This window comes from Aspergillus luchuensis, chromosome 1 (assembly GCF_016861625.1).
Source record: "Aspergillus luchuensis IFO 4308 DNA, chromosome 1, nearly complete sequence".
Taxonomy (NCBI): domain Eukaryota; kingdom Fungi; phylum Ascomycota; class Eurotiomycetes; order Eurotiales; family Aspergillaceae; genus Aspergillus; species Aspergillus luchuensis.
Genome location: NC_054849.1, coordinates 77520 through 93173, shown reverse-complemented (window position 1 = coordinate 93173; position 15654 = coordinate 77520). Strand labels below are relative to the sequence as shown.

Sequence of the window (15654 nt, the reverse complement as noted above, 5' to 3'; positions counted from 1 at the left end):
TTCATCGGCCGATTCTACAGGATATTCTTTACCAACATGCCGTGCACGCTGGGGCCGAGATTATCTTCAGAAGTTCGGTGGAAGACTTCTCAGATGAACCCGGCGTAAGTCCAAGCTTACAATTAAAAGGAGGAAAAACGATAGCTGGCGATCTCATTCTCATTGCTGATGGGATTCAATCACGCCTGCGTACTAAAGTTTTATTTGACGTTTCCGCGGGCTGGTCGGTAAACCCGCAAGTCAGCGATTCAGTCTACTATGGCGTAACAGTGCCACAGAAAGAACTGCAATCGGATAGTGACGCCAGATTATTGCTACAGGAATTCGAAACATGTGTTTGGGCAGGCGATGAACGTTTTGTCATTGGTCGGAAGCCCAGAAAAATGGAATTCTGGAGCGGCTTGTTCGGCCTCAAACATGATGATGACCATGCCAGCATGTGGAGCGAGGTATGCGTCCAGTCCTATGCAATCAGTCCATTATGATACGCTGAAAACTACCAAGGATGGAGATATCGCATTTGTGAGGCAGCGTTTTGAGGGGATATGCCCTCCCCTTTCTGCAGTTCTCAAATTGGCGACTAAGTGCGACAGGTGGAAGATTGCCCAAATACCAAATCTTCCCCGCTGGACGAGTAGGACTGGCAGAACCATCCTATTGGGTGACTCAGCCCATGCAATGGAGCCCAATGCAGCACAGGTTAGCCTAACGTGGAGACTTTCTGGATTTATTGGAAATAACCCACCACTAGAGTCATACGCTAATTCTCTCTCGACAGGGTTTGTCGCAGATTATCGAGGATATTGGGGTATTGCACATATTGCTTTTGTCACTTCCTTACCTGAGTGTCTCAGTGATAAGTAGATTCTGGGAAGATATTCGGAAGCCTCGTGTTGAACGCATCAAATCCTTTGCTGCTTGGAACACGCAAAGGTTTCTCGGGCACAAAGATCACGCGGCCTCGCATCAGAAATATGCTGATGCCGACTGGGAGTCCATCAAAGATATCGAACCAGATCCTGCTGCAGATTTCACGAGCCCTGCGTTTTTCAAGTGGGCCCACGACTATGATATCGTTGAACAAGTGAGTCTGTGTCACCTCGGCTCGAGTGCATTGCTTGGCCTTAAATAGAAGAAGAGAAAATAGAGATAATCAGTTATATGGAATCGCTAACAAGAGAGCAGACTAGAAAGTACTTGGAGAAAGTCAACACACCAATCTCGCGATTGTAATGGTTTCATATAACATATGCTATGTGACGATGGATATCAAACTATGAATCTTCATGGTGTAGTCCAGTTGACTTCCATTTGTTGCACACTCCACATCCAAAGGAAATTGTGACAGATTCTGGTATTCGAGAAAAGAATGGTTTTTTCAACAATTAGAATTAGGAGAAAGCTGACCTTGACTTCATTGATAATTCACTTAGCTATACTCTTCATTACCATGTATATGAATATCTGTATCATGGCTGAACCATACCGAGCAATAAAGATTACTCAATATAGAAGATGTTTAAAAGAACGCCAAAGTGTCCACCCAATTTCAAAACAAATATTCAGCAATTCAGCTGTAATCAGCTGCTGAGATAGTTATTATAGTGTCGATTCCACACGTCCTAATGATCTTGCTGTATTGCGTTCGAACTTTCTGAGTGACTTTGAATTGTGTCTATACCATCGTTAACAGTAGTAGACAACTAGATAGAGCGTTTCTTTCGACTTCTAGGCCCCTGCTTCTGGCCAATCAGCCTTGCTACGGTGGATCTGTTACTTGAAGGGAATGAATGCATACGTTTCGTGAAGTATCTACATTCATTTTGGGACTAACATCAATCCTTCCTACGGCATCATGTGGGTGTATTCAAACAATTATGAGAAACAGACGTGAAAATCAAGGGACCGAACCGCCCTTGTAAGTTGGATTAGCAGCTTGGTGTTCCTGACATGCCTCAGAGGTACGGGATCCAGCTACAGCAGATATTATATGTTTTAGGATTCCATCTGCTAGTTGGGTGACTCTGGCCTTGGAAGTGGGAATAACTCAATGTACAGCCAGGAATCTCACATTGACAGCAGCCAGCACCGCAAACACGAAGAGGAAGAAAGCGCCACCCCAAAAAGTCCACCACGCTCGAGCGTCCCTCCTGTCAAACCACAGCTGCTTCAGTGTGGTGGGCTGGTGGTTGTCCAGATATGTTTTGAGGCGACGCAATCGAGGACCAAAGTACTCATAGTCTATGAAAGCCTCGTTTGAATGGAAACCGTTTTGAAAGATAGACATTATCATAAACGTAATGTCCTCTGGATAGTACGGAGCGAGGGCATGAATCTGCCGCATGGAGCTGGTTGTGAACTTGTGTTGATTGAAGAAGCTAGTATTCTTGACATTGTCAAAAGGGTTGGCGACGTTATAAGCGGCTTGAATGCTGGGGGGAAGCGAGCAGCGATGGAAATTCTCCAGGATACGGGTTGTCGATGGCTTGGCCAGATCGACATCAAACGACTTGCTAGTGCCCTGTTCCATACCTGGCCGATGGGAACTCGGATCGATCTTCCTTCCCAGCCAAGTGATCTCATTTGACCTGGTCGCTTCTTTTAGCAGTCGCAGTGCCAGTCGGGATGATGGTTTAAAAAGAAGGGCGTACGTCCGAGATAACTCAAGGTGCAAGGGCTCAATATAATCTCTTTCCACGAGATCTCGGCAATTGTAGAAGAATGTGGGATGAGCAAAGATCCTGAGCGCATTGCGGCCCGTGAATATCTTGAGATGATCATCCAGATTATCTGTCCATTCAATTCTCAAGCCGCCAAAGTCCTGCAGGTACTGAACCGTGAGTATGTCAGGGGAGAAAGTCGGACCAGAGAACTCTTCAAGTGGAAGCTCCTTGAATTCCTCAATGCCCTTCATAGAGCTTCTATGACACTTGACCATGTCAAATACCTTATGGATTGGCTCCGTTTGATATTTGGTATAGAAGGTAAGACAAAGCGCATCTCGAAGTTCAAGGAACCGCGACGTAAAGTTCAACGCGCCCAGGCAGTCGTAAATGAGATGGAACTGGTATCGCAAAACATCAGGATTATCAGCATTAGGCTGAGATAGAATACGCCGGGCATAACAGCGATGCAGCAGTTCCTGCAAAGTTGTGTCATTCGCACCCCAGTATTTGTCGTGGTGTAGTGTTCGACCCACTTCAATCAGAACCTGGAGGGTTTGGTCGGCGCCGAAGTAGCGACAATCCACACAGCCTCCGTCGCGGCATTCCAAACCGTCATTTCGCCGGGCTTCCAAACGAGCGAGAATCAACAGTAGGCGAGGGAGTCGTGAATATTCGAACGCCGCACGTGATGGCTCCAGAGGACAATCAAATTGCTTACGCCGATATGCTTCAACGGCGAAAAGTGCCTCTAGAAGGTCTTCACGGTGTTTGGTTAGACTGTCTGCATCAAAAAGGAGATCGTCATTTTTATGCCATCCCAGAGAGTGATAAATCTGAGGATATAGGTCAAAGGCCCATTGGTAAGCATCGTCAGTGGTTTTTATGTCAACTGGGGTGGAAGGCAAATCCTTCCAGAAGGCTGCAATGTGTTAGTATTGCTTCGAATTCACTATCTCTTCGAGATTCACCTAATGTTGAAAGGTGTTGGGGGGCAACACATACCTGTGTACTTCTCCCTATAAGATTCATTCCTTTCATCGATCTCCTCTTGTGACATGAGCTCCACAGGATTCTCCTCGGGGATGTGCGTTGGCCGCCCGGCTGCAATCTCCTCGCTCAGCGCCTTTAGGACAGGATCACTATCCTTAGCGCTCTTTGGTTTCACTTGACATTCTCGTCGCTCCCTTTCCTCATGAAGCAATCTCACTAGGCTCTGAATCGATGCTGTCAAGTTCTGCATGGCAGCCACGGTACTCTGATCCGAAGTGGCGGAGTTATCTTGTTCTGGCCTGGATTCATCCATGGTTGCTGATGGTGGTGATGGCAGTGGTGGTGAGGAAGATAATAGGTAACAGGAATGTACGACTGGCGAAAGAGGGGGCAGATACAGGATATTTATGTTGCACAGAGATGGGAGACCAGACGTTTCTGCCTATCGACGGGGGAGAAGGTGAGACGGGGATTAACTTGGTGGTTCCTGTAGCCTCGCGGGAAGTTACCTCCTACTGTCAGCGCTGAAAGCTAATCTTAAAGTGAGAGAAGCTTATTGTAACACATAGCAGGGATCGCCGAGTACATCAAATTGATATCAGGGAGATGCCCGAAAAAAGAAAAAGAAACATAACTCTTATATAAGAATTATAAAAGAATAATCAAATAAGATAGGTCGTGCCCGGGTTCGAACCGGGGTTGTCGGAACTTTGGAAACAACAAAGTCCTCAAAATCCGAAGGGATGACCACTACCCCACACAACCACATGTTGCCCGATTTTTGCCGGAACAACCTATCCATGGCTAGAGATGTGCGCAGCAACAGCCAACAACAACACAAAATCAGTCGCAAGAATAAACCATTAGCCACAAAACAAGGACACTACAACCTCCATATGAGTCGAGCTAAAACACTGCAAGGTGAGTCTAACAAGGTCTCGGCAATCAACTGACTCTCATCAGGTTAACTTGGCCCCGAAGTGATCTCCATCCCCCTTGCATTGGGGTGCGCGGGACTCGCGTGCATGCGGCCAGCGATAATTATACAGGCGAATAAGCTTTCAGCACCTCTCGCTAACGGTACAATCTCACCTACCATTTCCTCATTTAGGCAGGTTATCTTACCTTAGAGTTCGTTTCTGTCAGCAAACTAGCACATGTTTGCTACAGTAGCTTCGGCGATGCTTGGGACTTGTCCCTCCAACCACAGACGGGACCAGGGCATCCCTGAACCTGCCACTTGGGGGCCAAAACATGGCGCAGGATATATTATCTCTGAGACTCCTGGTTGCTTGCATCCCGCACTCTCGACTTACTTCACTTCATGGTCACCTCTTTCACTACAAATATGAGTTTGATGTTGTGGTATGCTGTGGCTGGGCTGGCATCCCTAGGCCATGCTTCTCTCGAGAAACGCGCCACCGATGCCTCCGCCTACTGCTCCGATTCATCGGGCACCTATAAGCTCTCGTCGATCGCGGCCCCTATCCAGGGCAGTGGAAGCCCAGGGTCGGAATCTACCTGGAAACTAAGCATCGATGATACATCGTCCGGTCACAAGCAGGAAATTACTGGGTTTGGGGCTGCTGTGACTGATGCGACCGTCACGTCTTTCAACACATTGTCGAGCTCGACCCTTCAACAGCTCCTCAATGAGTTGATGACTTCAGATGGTGCCAATTTCTCTCTCATGCGCCATACCATCGGCGCATCCGATCTATCTGGTGATCCGGTTTACACCTACGATGACAATGGAAACGAAGCAGATCCCTCAATTTCTGGTTTCGGTCTTGGCGACCGTGGCACTGCTATGGCGGAAATGTTGGCCACGATGAAATCCTTGCAGTCTAATCTGAAGGTACTTGGGTCCCCATGGAGTGCGCCCGGATGGATGAAATTGAATGGTGTGATCGATGGCGACACGACTAATAACAACCTCAACGATGGCTACCTTACCAGTGGTGGCACGGGGAGCACCGGCTACTCCAGTGCATTCGCGCAGTACTTCGTGAAATACATCCAAGCGTACGAAGCATTGGGGGCTACGGTCGATGCCATTACTATTCAGAATGAGCCGCTGAATAGTCAATCTGGGTATCCCACCATGTATGTTTACGATTATGAGTCTGCGCAGCTGATCCAAGACTACATTGGGCCAGCTCTCGCCGACGCTGGACTGAGCACGAAAATCTGGGCCTACGACCACAATACTGGTAGGTACGCCATTCTCGACGATACGCTTGACAATTGCTAACAGTCAACATCCAGATGAACCGTCGTACCCTCAGACTGTGCTTGATGAAGCAAGTCAATACGTCGACACTGTAGCCTGGCACTGCTACGCTACTGATGTGGACTGGACTGTTCTCAGCCAGTTCTACAGCGCCAACCCTGGGGTCAAGCAATACATGACGGAATGCTGGACACCAGCTTCCGGATCATGGCACCAGGCTACTGATTTTACCATGGGCCCCCTGCAGAACTACGCGTCGGGGGTCATGGCGTGGACTCTAGGCACAAACACTGATGACGGCCCGCATTTGACCAGTGGTGGGTGCGATACCTGCCAAGGCTTGGTCACCATCAACAACGACGACAGCTATACCCTCAATACTGCCTACTACATGATGGCACAGTTCAGCAAGTTCATGCCTCCTGGTGCGACCGTGTTAAACGGAACGGGAAGCTATACCTACTCGGCTAGCGAGGGCTTGCAATCCGTGGCCTCCCTCAACCCGGATGGAACGCGCACAGTCGTCATTGAGAATATGTTCAGTAACGACATCTACTTGACCCTGTCGACGGAGAGCGGAGAGGAGTGGAGTGGAAATATTCCCAGTGAATCGGTGACTACTTGGATCCTCCCGGCCTTATCTTGATCAGCTTGCGATTATGTTAGCTTTATGGAGCGTATATATACCGGGTTAGATGGGAAAGTAATCTCAGGCGCAATACTCTTCCATTCTACTATTAGGCTGGGGTTTTGTTGATTACGAAAAGGCTAGTAAGCAGGTGCCACATAAACATATGAGTGTGACAATGATTGCCTGAATGTGCTTAAACACCTGATTGCTTGCTTCACGCTACGTCTTGTATCTGGGAAATAGGTATGGTTATGGGAAAACTACGTCTTCCGATAAATGTGTTCGTCTGATCTCAAAGCTCAACTCTGTCTTGCAGCAAGATGGGATCTTCCGGCTTATCAAACCCCATTATAAAGCTAGGTACAATTGCGTGGGTCGGTGTGTACTCGACAAGATCTAGGTACTCCGTTTCCCCTTCTAGTAACCACTCAAGCACAGTCAACTCAAGCTTAACGAGGCGCGGGAGATCCCTCAGCAGTATGCAGATCTTGCTCCTTCACACAGTTCAAGGGTGCCTCGCGAAACTCTTCCGAAGCAGGAAGCTCCACCTGGTAATTCCTCACCACTGCTGCGGCCAGCTGCCCATCCTCCGCATCAAAATCAATAACATGGCCACCCACAGTACGATCCGCGGACAGCAAATGCAAGTGAAAACCTGGGATACTAAACCCGCTGGTATACCTGGGTGACCAGAACCCGAACAGCGTGCCCTGTATACGTGTGCATTCCCGGATCTCCTGCCTTTTTGCCAGAGCTAAAAGGCTTTCCCGTGGTTTGGACTGGGCCGGGATCACGCGAAAGACGACCCGCGAGAAGGAGGCAACAAGTCGAATTGAGAGGAACACGTTTTGCTCATCTGGAAATACAGGTAACAGGGAGTCAAACAGAGTAGACATGGAGATGCACGGAACGTGGCTGGTCAGCGTGGGCTGGAACCAGGTAGTCATTGCGAATGGGATGATGTCTGCGGCCTCAACAGGGCGTAGGGGTCCGTTCGCTGGGAAGTGATACGCTACCCCGTCGATAATCACCAACTCGCCATTAAGACCACGGATGGTGCCGATGCCATGGTCACCATGTTTGAGGATGTTTTGCGCCGTCGTTCCATCTTGACAGATGCCGTTCATGAGAGCTCCTAGTACGGAGTATTGGTATATGCAGTTTGCCATGGCGGCACTTGGAGAAATAACGGAGCTGGATTGAGGATCAACTACTGATGATACTTCTATTGTATGAATTCGTCCCTGTTCACAACAGATAAGGCACATCTCAGTCTGCCTCTACTCTTTTTCAGTACCGACACTGCTCCAATCATGGAGCGGAAGAAGATAGCGCCCTCGAGATCGACTGATGCAACACGCAAGCAACATGCAGCCGAAATATCTTGTACTACCCTACACACATACGAGATGATCCTTCCGATGATAACATTAGGAGTCCGCCGCATTCTTGCAAGCCGGTCATCAAGAAACTCCAGTATGGTCCCAACTGCACCTGTCTTCATTCGGTAACTAAGTGACGTTTGTTAGCAGATAAGCTCCACCAAGAGCCATACCTCAATCCCTTGCTTTCAGTGTCTGATTCCTGGGTTTAGCAAGAATGTTTCCTTAATTTGACGACATCAAGTAAATGGCGATCACATGCGTATCCTCGATCCTTGCTCGGAAGTTTTCCCGATAGTGACTCGTGCAACTAGGCTTTCATCGTATATTGGAAGCCATTATGAAAGAAAGTTTATGATAGGATGATATCACTACTCGATGAAGCTAGATGTTCTACGTCAAGGCGGAACTGGGCGGCAGTATTTTCCTCCAGCTGCTGTGTAACCTTTGGGTAGATTCTTTATACTTTAGATATTATTGGGTACTACTATCCATGGGTATTACTACTCTGGGCATTTCTATTCATGCTTTTGCAGGGAAATGTGTTGCATGGTCAGGATTTCAAATTCCTCCGAGCAGGCATGGGAGGGTAAGGTCTCACAACCGGCTTCCTGTGCAACACAAGCTCTCCCCCCCTTCCCCCGAAAGAACTACTGTGAGGTTGAGATCTCCCCCTCCAAGAGTGTCATATCACTCGACAAAGCTGCCATTAGTTCTTCGGAGAGTTTTCCTGTACAGGAAAAATGAGCAGGCTTCGTCGACTGCAAGCATAGGACCATATTCAAGTCATGCGTGTCCAAGCACAGGACCATTTTCTTATCATCATATGCTGGGAAGTCGCCATCGATGACGCGTCTTACAGTGCCTATCACAGATAAAAGGAGAAAGGCTAGAGAGACAACTAATATCCTAGACGAGCAACCTCGGCCTCCCTCGATAAATGATAATTTTTTTATCTCACCGCAAATGGATGGATGCGATTTTGTTGGACTCTCGGGGGGAGATGTTTTATGCGAGCTTCTTGGAAGAGAGGGCGTGAAGCATATCTGTACTTCCCCAATTCAGCTGAATATTAGAAGATACTGTTGCTAAAAATCACAGTTGGCTACCCCGGCGGCGCATCTCTCCCGTTAGTGGACAGCCTCTACCGAGCCCAGCGATTCGAATTCATACTTGCACATCATGAGCAGGGAGCGGGGCATATGGCAGAAGGCTACTACCGAACCAGCAAAAAGCCCGGCGTGGTTATGGTGACTTCAGGGCCCGGGAGTTCGAATACAGTTACACCTATGCTAGATGCCCTGCTCGATGGAACGGCCATTGTAGTGATCTGTGGCCAAGTGCCCACAGCTGCCAAGGGCAAGGGAGCTTTCCAGGAAATCAACATTGATGAACTAGCACGTACTTGTACGAAGTGGTCAACATCTGTACAGAGCGTGTGGGAATTGCCCATGGTTGTTCGCTCGGCTTTTCAGCGTGCAGTGGAGGGCCGGCCTGGCCCAGTACTCATTTCAGTTCCGAAAGATATTGCTCAAGTAACGTTCGATGAGGAAGCTTTTAAGGCCTACAAGAACTTGAGAGATAGATGCCTGGCACCAAGTCCCGGTTCTCCCAGCAATAATACCGCAAATCTCTTGCAAGAATTAGATCACGTTGCGGCACTGATCAATAATTCTCGGCGTCCCATCATATGCGCCGGGAATGGTGCCCATGCTACTCAAGAAGGCGTGGCGCTGCTGCGGAAGATGGTGGAAATTTATCGCATTCCTGCAGCTACCACGCTCCATGGGCTAGGGTGCTTTGACCACGGCCACCCACTCTCTCTAGGAATGTTTGGGACCTATGGGACGGCGTGTGCCAACTATGCGATCCAGAACGCTGATCTCATCCTCGTTATGGGTGCCAGACTGGACGAACGTGCGGTTGGCAAAGCATCTGGCTTTGCACCCTACGCTCGTGCGAAAGTCAAAGACGGCGAAGGAGGGATCATCCATTTTGATATTAGTCCTGACTTTTTGGGGAAATTTGTTACTCCCACTCGCGTCATCCTCGGAGAGCTCTCAAACACTGTGGGCGCGCTCCTCCAGCGATTGAAACGGACAGAGCGCGCGGATTGGCTGGGCCTAATACAGCAGCTGAAGGAAGAGTATCCTCTTCCACCCATATTACCCGACCACGAGAACCCTCGGCCCCTTCCTCAAGAAGTTGTCACTGAGCTGAATCGCCAGACGGCTTCTTTGCAACATCCAGTAACCATCACTACTGGCGTCGGCCAACATCAGATGTGGGCGGCCAAGCAATACGACTGGAAGCATGGTCGCTTTCTTGTCACGTCTGGTGGCCTCGGGACTATGGGCTATGGGCTTCCAGCCGCTATCGGGTCGAAGACTGCTCGGCCTAACAATGATGTAATCTGTATAGACGGAGATGCCTCCTTCTGTATGACTATGGCAGAACTCTTGACTGCATCACAGCATGGTGTCACCGTCAAAGTCATCATACTCAACAACCAAGAACAGGGGATGATTTCCCAGCTCCAACGCGAAAGTTACGGAGGGAGGACCTGCTACGCCCGGCAAGACAACCCCGACTTTGTTCGACTCGCGCGCAGCATGAACTGTCAGGGAAAACGCTGCTTCTTGAAAGATGACTTGCCCGAGTGCATTGATTGGCTTCTACGCTGTGATGGAGTTGCTCTGCTCGACGTGCTAATCGCGGAGACAGAAATGGTCCCCATTGTTCCCAGTGGCCAATCATTAGACTGCATGAAGTTCCAGTAAGAGCTTAGAACTATAGACAAGATCTGTCTTTTCCAGTATACCGAGTTCAATGTGTGAATAACACTCCATGTATGAATAAACAGAAGCTTTGTTATGAAGCGTGTTTTAGATTAGCCTGTCTTCTAGAACATTGCTCGTTTTAAAGAAAAGTCTAGAGTTTATTATTTCTTCACTATTTTCCAGACTTAACCATTCAACCAACAGTAAGGTGGGACGCCTGTTGTTGTTACAGCTTACAACTCTCCTTGACTCGAGAAGCCTAATCGTCCTCTGCTCTACTAGTTGCTTTGAAGATATTTTTTGCTGTTGCCTGGGATGTTTTAGCCCACTCTGAACAACAGGCGTACAAGGCAAGCTCTTGGCGGGTTCGACATTACGACCATAAAACCCCTTTACCGAGCACAGCAACGTTTCAAGAAAGTGCGTCCCCTGCCACTTGATGGCGGTGCGCCGTTCTGCACTGTGCGGATGCAAGGGGAAAGTGATTATTGGAATCCACGGGATATCATTTCCGAGGCTAAACCGGAGTTCATCCGCTAGTGGCCTGCAAGTCCGCCGACGCCGGCGTCACTAGGGCCAAAAATCCTCACCAGTCAGTCTCTTCTGCTTAATTAAGAGCACCCCGCTTGTACTGAAGATTACGCATTTCCGAACTTATTTTCAAAGCAGAATAGGTGTGGAATTCTCGGTTGACGGTCCGAATGCTACCAATTTACCACTTCCCCCGGTGCAGGTGATTCCCTGGCATGACTATTTCGCGTCTGATGGGTGACTTCGATCTGGTTCGAGACCATAATAGCACCAGCTGTGGGTCCTCCATGTGGTTCCAGCGTCTGCAGCTTAATGTCCTGCATCATCCGTTCTTCACTCTCGGTGAATGTCAAGCCGACAGTAATCGGATCCCGGCTGCTGGTGCCTCCTCGGCCTCGTTTCCGAGTCGTCCCGCCATCGGTGTTCTGGAATCCTCCTGACGGGAGCTGGTAGGTTCGCTGAGATGATTGAAAGGCGCTGCCAAAGCCCCGGGCTAGCCAGGTTCGGAACAGGTGGAAAACCATCGGGAGATTCGTTGTGATCACGGCAACAAATGTCTCTCGTGTGCCCCATTCGTCTGCTATCGATGCTCCGTTATTGGGTTCCTGTGGAAGAAATGAGCCACAACTCTGCATGTATGTCAAGCGAAGGATGCGGCCAATGCCTTACCACCAACAGGAAAACACTCTTGATTGTCGCACACACCAAAATAAATATCCCCGCGCCAAGTACTATTGTCACCGCAATTTTTTTCATGAGCTTGAGACTGGATTTCCAAAGCATGGGAATTGGTATCAAAACGAGATATGGATCTGTGGCGAGATTTGCTGCAAAGGTTGCGGCGATCACCGGCTTGGAAATGGCAGGTTGACAGGAATCTAATAAAGTACCCATGAGCAAAAATCCGGATTTAGGATCTTGGGGCACGAACTTACTGCCGGGGTCAGGATAGATCTGCCAATTCTTGTTGAAGGGCCGGCATGCCGCAAGAATCGTGATCATGCAGGCGATGAAGCTCCCGATAACAAGGGCGAATCCAATCCATATTGGCACGCGATAGCGACGACCGAGACCATCCTGTAGAGGGGTCAGTTATCATCTCAATCATGGATGTTCATCAATTGCCTTACCATAAGTCGCGTATAGAACACAAGCATTGACAACTTGAGCGAGCTTATCAATGCTGTATATGTGGCCCAACCGGCTATTTGTATCTTGGAGCCGATTATCCTGTCGACCACCTCTGTTAACGTCCAGTCACTTAATCGGTACGAAACAACTGACCTTTCCCGATATTCCGTACTGTCTGGAGCCAGTGCAGCTCTCTGGGCCTCTGTCATGCTGTTATTTGCGAGCCCGTGGGCTGCATTTCCGACACTATACGCCAATGCCACTTGCGCAGTGTAAAATACCTACAGAGAGCCAGTGTATTAGCATTGATCCAGATACAATTAAGAAAAAATAGTCAGCTTTGGTGCCTACAATAGCAACCCATATCAGATAATCGTCAAGGCGCAATCTTCTCCAGCCCAGGTCTTTGCATTGTGAATATGTCCTAAGTAACGTCACCACACAGCCGATTCCGTAGAGGGTCCATAGCTGGACATTGCTGTTGTAGGCTGCTTCTGATGCCTCATCCCTCGAATCGATGACTGTCCACATATCTTGAACAGGCGGGCTCCGCCCTCCAATGCAGGCAGGCGTAGTTGCAATATCCGGAACAGTTCACACCTCTTACCACCCCGACCGAAAATGCAGCGAGACCTCCTGTAGCCCAGGCAGAAAAGTGAGCTCTGCAGCCATTGAAATTTTTCACTCCCACAAAGGAGAGCCTTGGCAGCGAAAGTAAGGTTTGCCAGGCTTCCTTCCTACTCCGAACATTCTCGCTGCCCAATTGACATCAAGAGACTCCAGGGGGTATGGTTTCTTGAACGGCGACCGGCCGATTCTTTTAATAAGTTGGAGCGTGAATATATTGACCTGCTCCACCCCAGAGTCTATTTGGGCCCACCCGTAAGCCCTAGAGAGAGTTAGTCCCTCCGACCTTCCAGCTTTCCCGCGATCCCCGATGCTGCCTCGACCCACATATTACCCTCACGTACTCAATTGAACACCAAACAGATTGGACGGGATGGACCGACCGGTTCCCCAAGCGAGCGCTGATGGCCCGAGAGACTGCACAGGGACCGCACGCGGCGCTCTTTGGTGCTGCATAACTTGTGATCGGAAAATCGCAAAACAGCGATCGAGTGGAGCTACACCCTGGGTATCATATGACGCTTGTCTCACTTTGCAGAGTAACGGCAAAGTCAGATTAGTGTGCTCCGTAATCTCGCATGGCGAAGGAATGCTAGAAATAAACGAGGTGCCCCAATTGCCGGGTCAGGGTCAGTCCATCTGACAAGGATTCCCCGGGTCCTCCGACGTGCAGCAGAAGGGCGGTCGCGTGGCCAGTCATCTTGCCAGGTCCCCTTGTTCTTATTTTTGCTTTTGCATCGTTTTCCTTTTTATTCCCACCGCATCTCAATTGCCGATCGGGAACTCTCTCTCTCTGGCGCCATGTTTCGACTCAAGATGGAGGTGTTCACGGCCATCGCCGCCTGGGCATTCGCCACGGTCTCACAGCAGATTCCTCGCTCCTCCAGCTGGGAAAGTGACCTCAAGACTCTCTCGGGTAGACTGTCCAACACCTCCCAGGTCTATTTCCCGGGCTCGAGTGGATTCACAAATGCCACCACGCGGTGGTCCGTTCTCGATGAACCCGAGGTTAATGTTGTCGTGGTTCCTGGCACCGAAAACGATGTCGCCGAAATTGTATGTCTCCAATCTTCCAATCCATCCCTTAATTTGCCCATCTCCCCCCCTCTTACTTTTCCCTGTGCCTTTCATATTTCAAATAATGTGACTTAAGGAGTTGCTAATTGATCCTGCAGGTGAAATTCGCCAATCAGAAGGATGTTCCCTTCCTGACCTACAATGGTGTGCACGGTGCACTCATCTCCCTCGGAGAAATGACTCATGGCATCGCTATCTACATGGGCCAGCTGAGCAGTGTCAAAGTTGCAGCTGATGGCAAGACCGCGACGATCGGAGGTGGCACCATGTCCAAGGAGGTCACCGATCAGCTTTGGGCCGCAGGAAAGCAGACTGTGACCGGAACCTGCGAATGTGTCAGTCTTGTCGGTCCTGCCCTTGGTGGTGGACATGGTTGGCTCCAAGGCCACCACGGCCTCGTTTTGGATCAGTTTGTCTCGATGAATATCGTCTTGGCCAACGGCACCCTGACCCACATCGACGCCAACTCGGACCTCTGGTGGGCTGTCAAGGGCGCAGGCCACAACTTTGGCATCGTCACTTCCCTCACTATGAAGGTCTATGACATTGAATACAGCGATTGGGCCATCGAAACGCTGACATTCAGTGGCGACAAGGTTGCCGAAGTCTACCAGGCTGCCAATGACTACCTGATCAAGAACGGCACCCAGGCCGCTGGCGTGATTAACTGGTCCTACTGGATGAACAATGCAGATGCCGATCCCAACAACCCGGTCATCATCTTCTATATCATCCAGGAGGGAGTGAAAACCGTCGATTCCGTCTACACCGCGCCTTTCCGCAAGATCGGACCCATTTCCGTGTCGCCCAACAACGGCACATACAAGGATCTCGCCGCATGGACCGAGGTTGCTGTTGACTCCGCACCCTGCCAGAAGATGGGCATGGCCAACCCCCGTTACCCGATCTACCTCGAAACGTACAACGTCACTGCCCAGCAGACGGCATGGGACGTCTACGCCAATGCCACCCGCGGCCCCTCGGCGTTCAACAACTCCATCTTCATGTTCGAGGGATACTCTGTTGGCGGTGTCCACGATATCGACAGCCGGTCGAGCGCTTTCGCCTTCCGTAATGAGAACGTGCTGGCTGCTCCCATGATCAACTACTTCCCTGACGGCGCCGAGCTTGATCGCCGCGGGGCTAACTTGGGCCAGGAGCTGCGCAACATTCTCTTTGCTGGTACTGATCGCGAGGATATCCGCGCGTATGTCAACTATGCCCATGGTGATGAGACGCCCCAGCAGCTGTATGGCAGCGAGGGATGGCGTCAGCAGCGTCTGCGGTCTTTGAAGGCCAAGTATGACCCTACTGGCAAGTTTAGCTACTATGCTCCTATCCCTTGAAGGGGGCTATGTAAAATAAACTCGCAGCATATTGTCAACGCTTAATATCAATTGAAAGAATTACCATGCAACAAATCACGGATTTGGTAGCTCGCCCTTAGAAACCAGCCACATTATAGGGCTTTACTCAGCCTACAAATGTAGACGCACTGATATATGCATCTTGTTATATTGCCAAAGAGACTTCTGTCCGTACACAATTTGAAAAACATAGCTGGGAGTGTTATACATTGATGATAGCACAGTGGATACCTTCTGGC

At 49.6% G+C, this 15654-nt stretch overlaps 6 protein-coding genes across 6 annotated transcripts; 3 read left to right on the top strand and 3 right to left on the bottom strand.

Annotated features, from left to right (window-relative positions):
- Positions 1 to 2047: 2047 nt before the first annotated feature.
- Positions 2048 to 3969, bottom strand: AKAW2_10036S (uncharacterized protein; the record flags this gene model as incomplete). Its single annotated transcript, XM_041686323.1, has 2 exons — positions 2048 to 3585; positions 3669 to 3969. The coding sequence occupies 2 exons, from the start codon at positions 3967 to 3969 to the stop codon at positions 2048 to 2050; spliced, it is 1839 nt and encodes a 612-aa protein (XP_041536756.1).
- Positions 3970 to 4980: 1011 nt separating this feature from the next.
- NEG1 (glycoside hydrolase family 30 protein) lies at positions 4981 to 6535 on the top strand (the record flags this gene model as incomplete). The annotated part of the gene is made up of 2 exons (XM_041686212.1): positions 4981 to 5869; positions 5925 to 6535. 2 exons carry the CDS (start codon positions 4981 to 4983, stop codon positions 6533 to 6535), a joined length of 1500 nt encoding a protein of 499 aa, XP_041536755.1.
- Positions 6536 to 6969: 434 nt separating this feature from the next.
- Positions 6970 to 7689, bottom strand: AKAW2_10035S (acetolactate decarboxylase; the record flags this gene model as incomplete). Its single annotated transcript, XM_041686101.1, has 1 exon — positions 6970 to 7689. The coding sequence occupies one exon, from the start codon at positions 7687 to 7689 to the stop codon at positions 6970 to 6972; it is 720 nt and encodes a 239-aa protein (XP_041536754.1).
- Positions 7690 to 9104: 1415 nt separating this feature from the next.
- Positions 9105 to 10682, top strand: AKAW2_10033A (thiamine pyrophosphate-binding protein; the record flags this gene model as incomplete). Its single annotated transcript, XM_041685990.1, has 1 exon — positions 9105 to 10682. One exon carries the CDS (start codon positions 9105 to 9107, stop codon positions 10680 to 10682), a length of 1578 nt encoding a protein of 525 aa, XP_041536753.1.
- Positions 10683 to 11386: 704 nt separating this feature from the next.
- On the bottom strand, positions 11387 to 12875 carry AKAW2_10032S (uncharacterized protein; the record flags this gene model as incomplete). The annotated part of the gene is made up of 5 exons (XM_041685879.1): positions 11387 to 11818; positions 11883 to 12290; positions 12344 to 12443; positions 12498 to 12625; positions 12696 to 12875. 5 exons carry the CDS (start codon positions 12873 to 12875, stop codon positions 11387 to 11389), a joined length of 1248 nt encoding a protein of 415 aa, XP_041536752.1.
- Positions 12876 to 13772: 897 nt separating this feature from the next.
- Positions 13773 to 15394, top strand: AKAW2_10031A (putative FAD-dependent oxygenase; the record flags this gene model as incomplete). The annotated part of the gene is made up of 2 exons (XM_041685768.1): positions 13773 to 14027; positions 14147 to 15394. 2 exons carry the CDS (start codon positions 13773 to 13775, stop codon positions 15392 to 15394), a joined length of 1503 nt encoding a protein of 500 aa, XP_041536751.1.
- Positions 15395 to 15654: the final 260 nt, after the last annotated feature.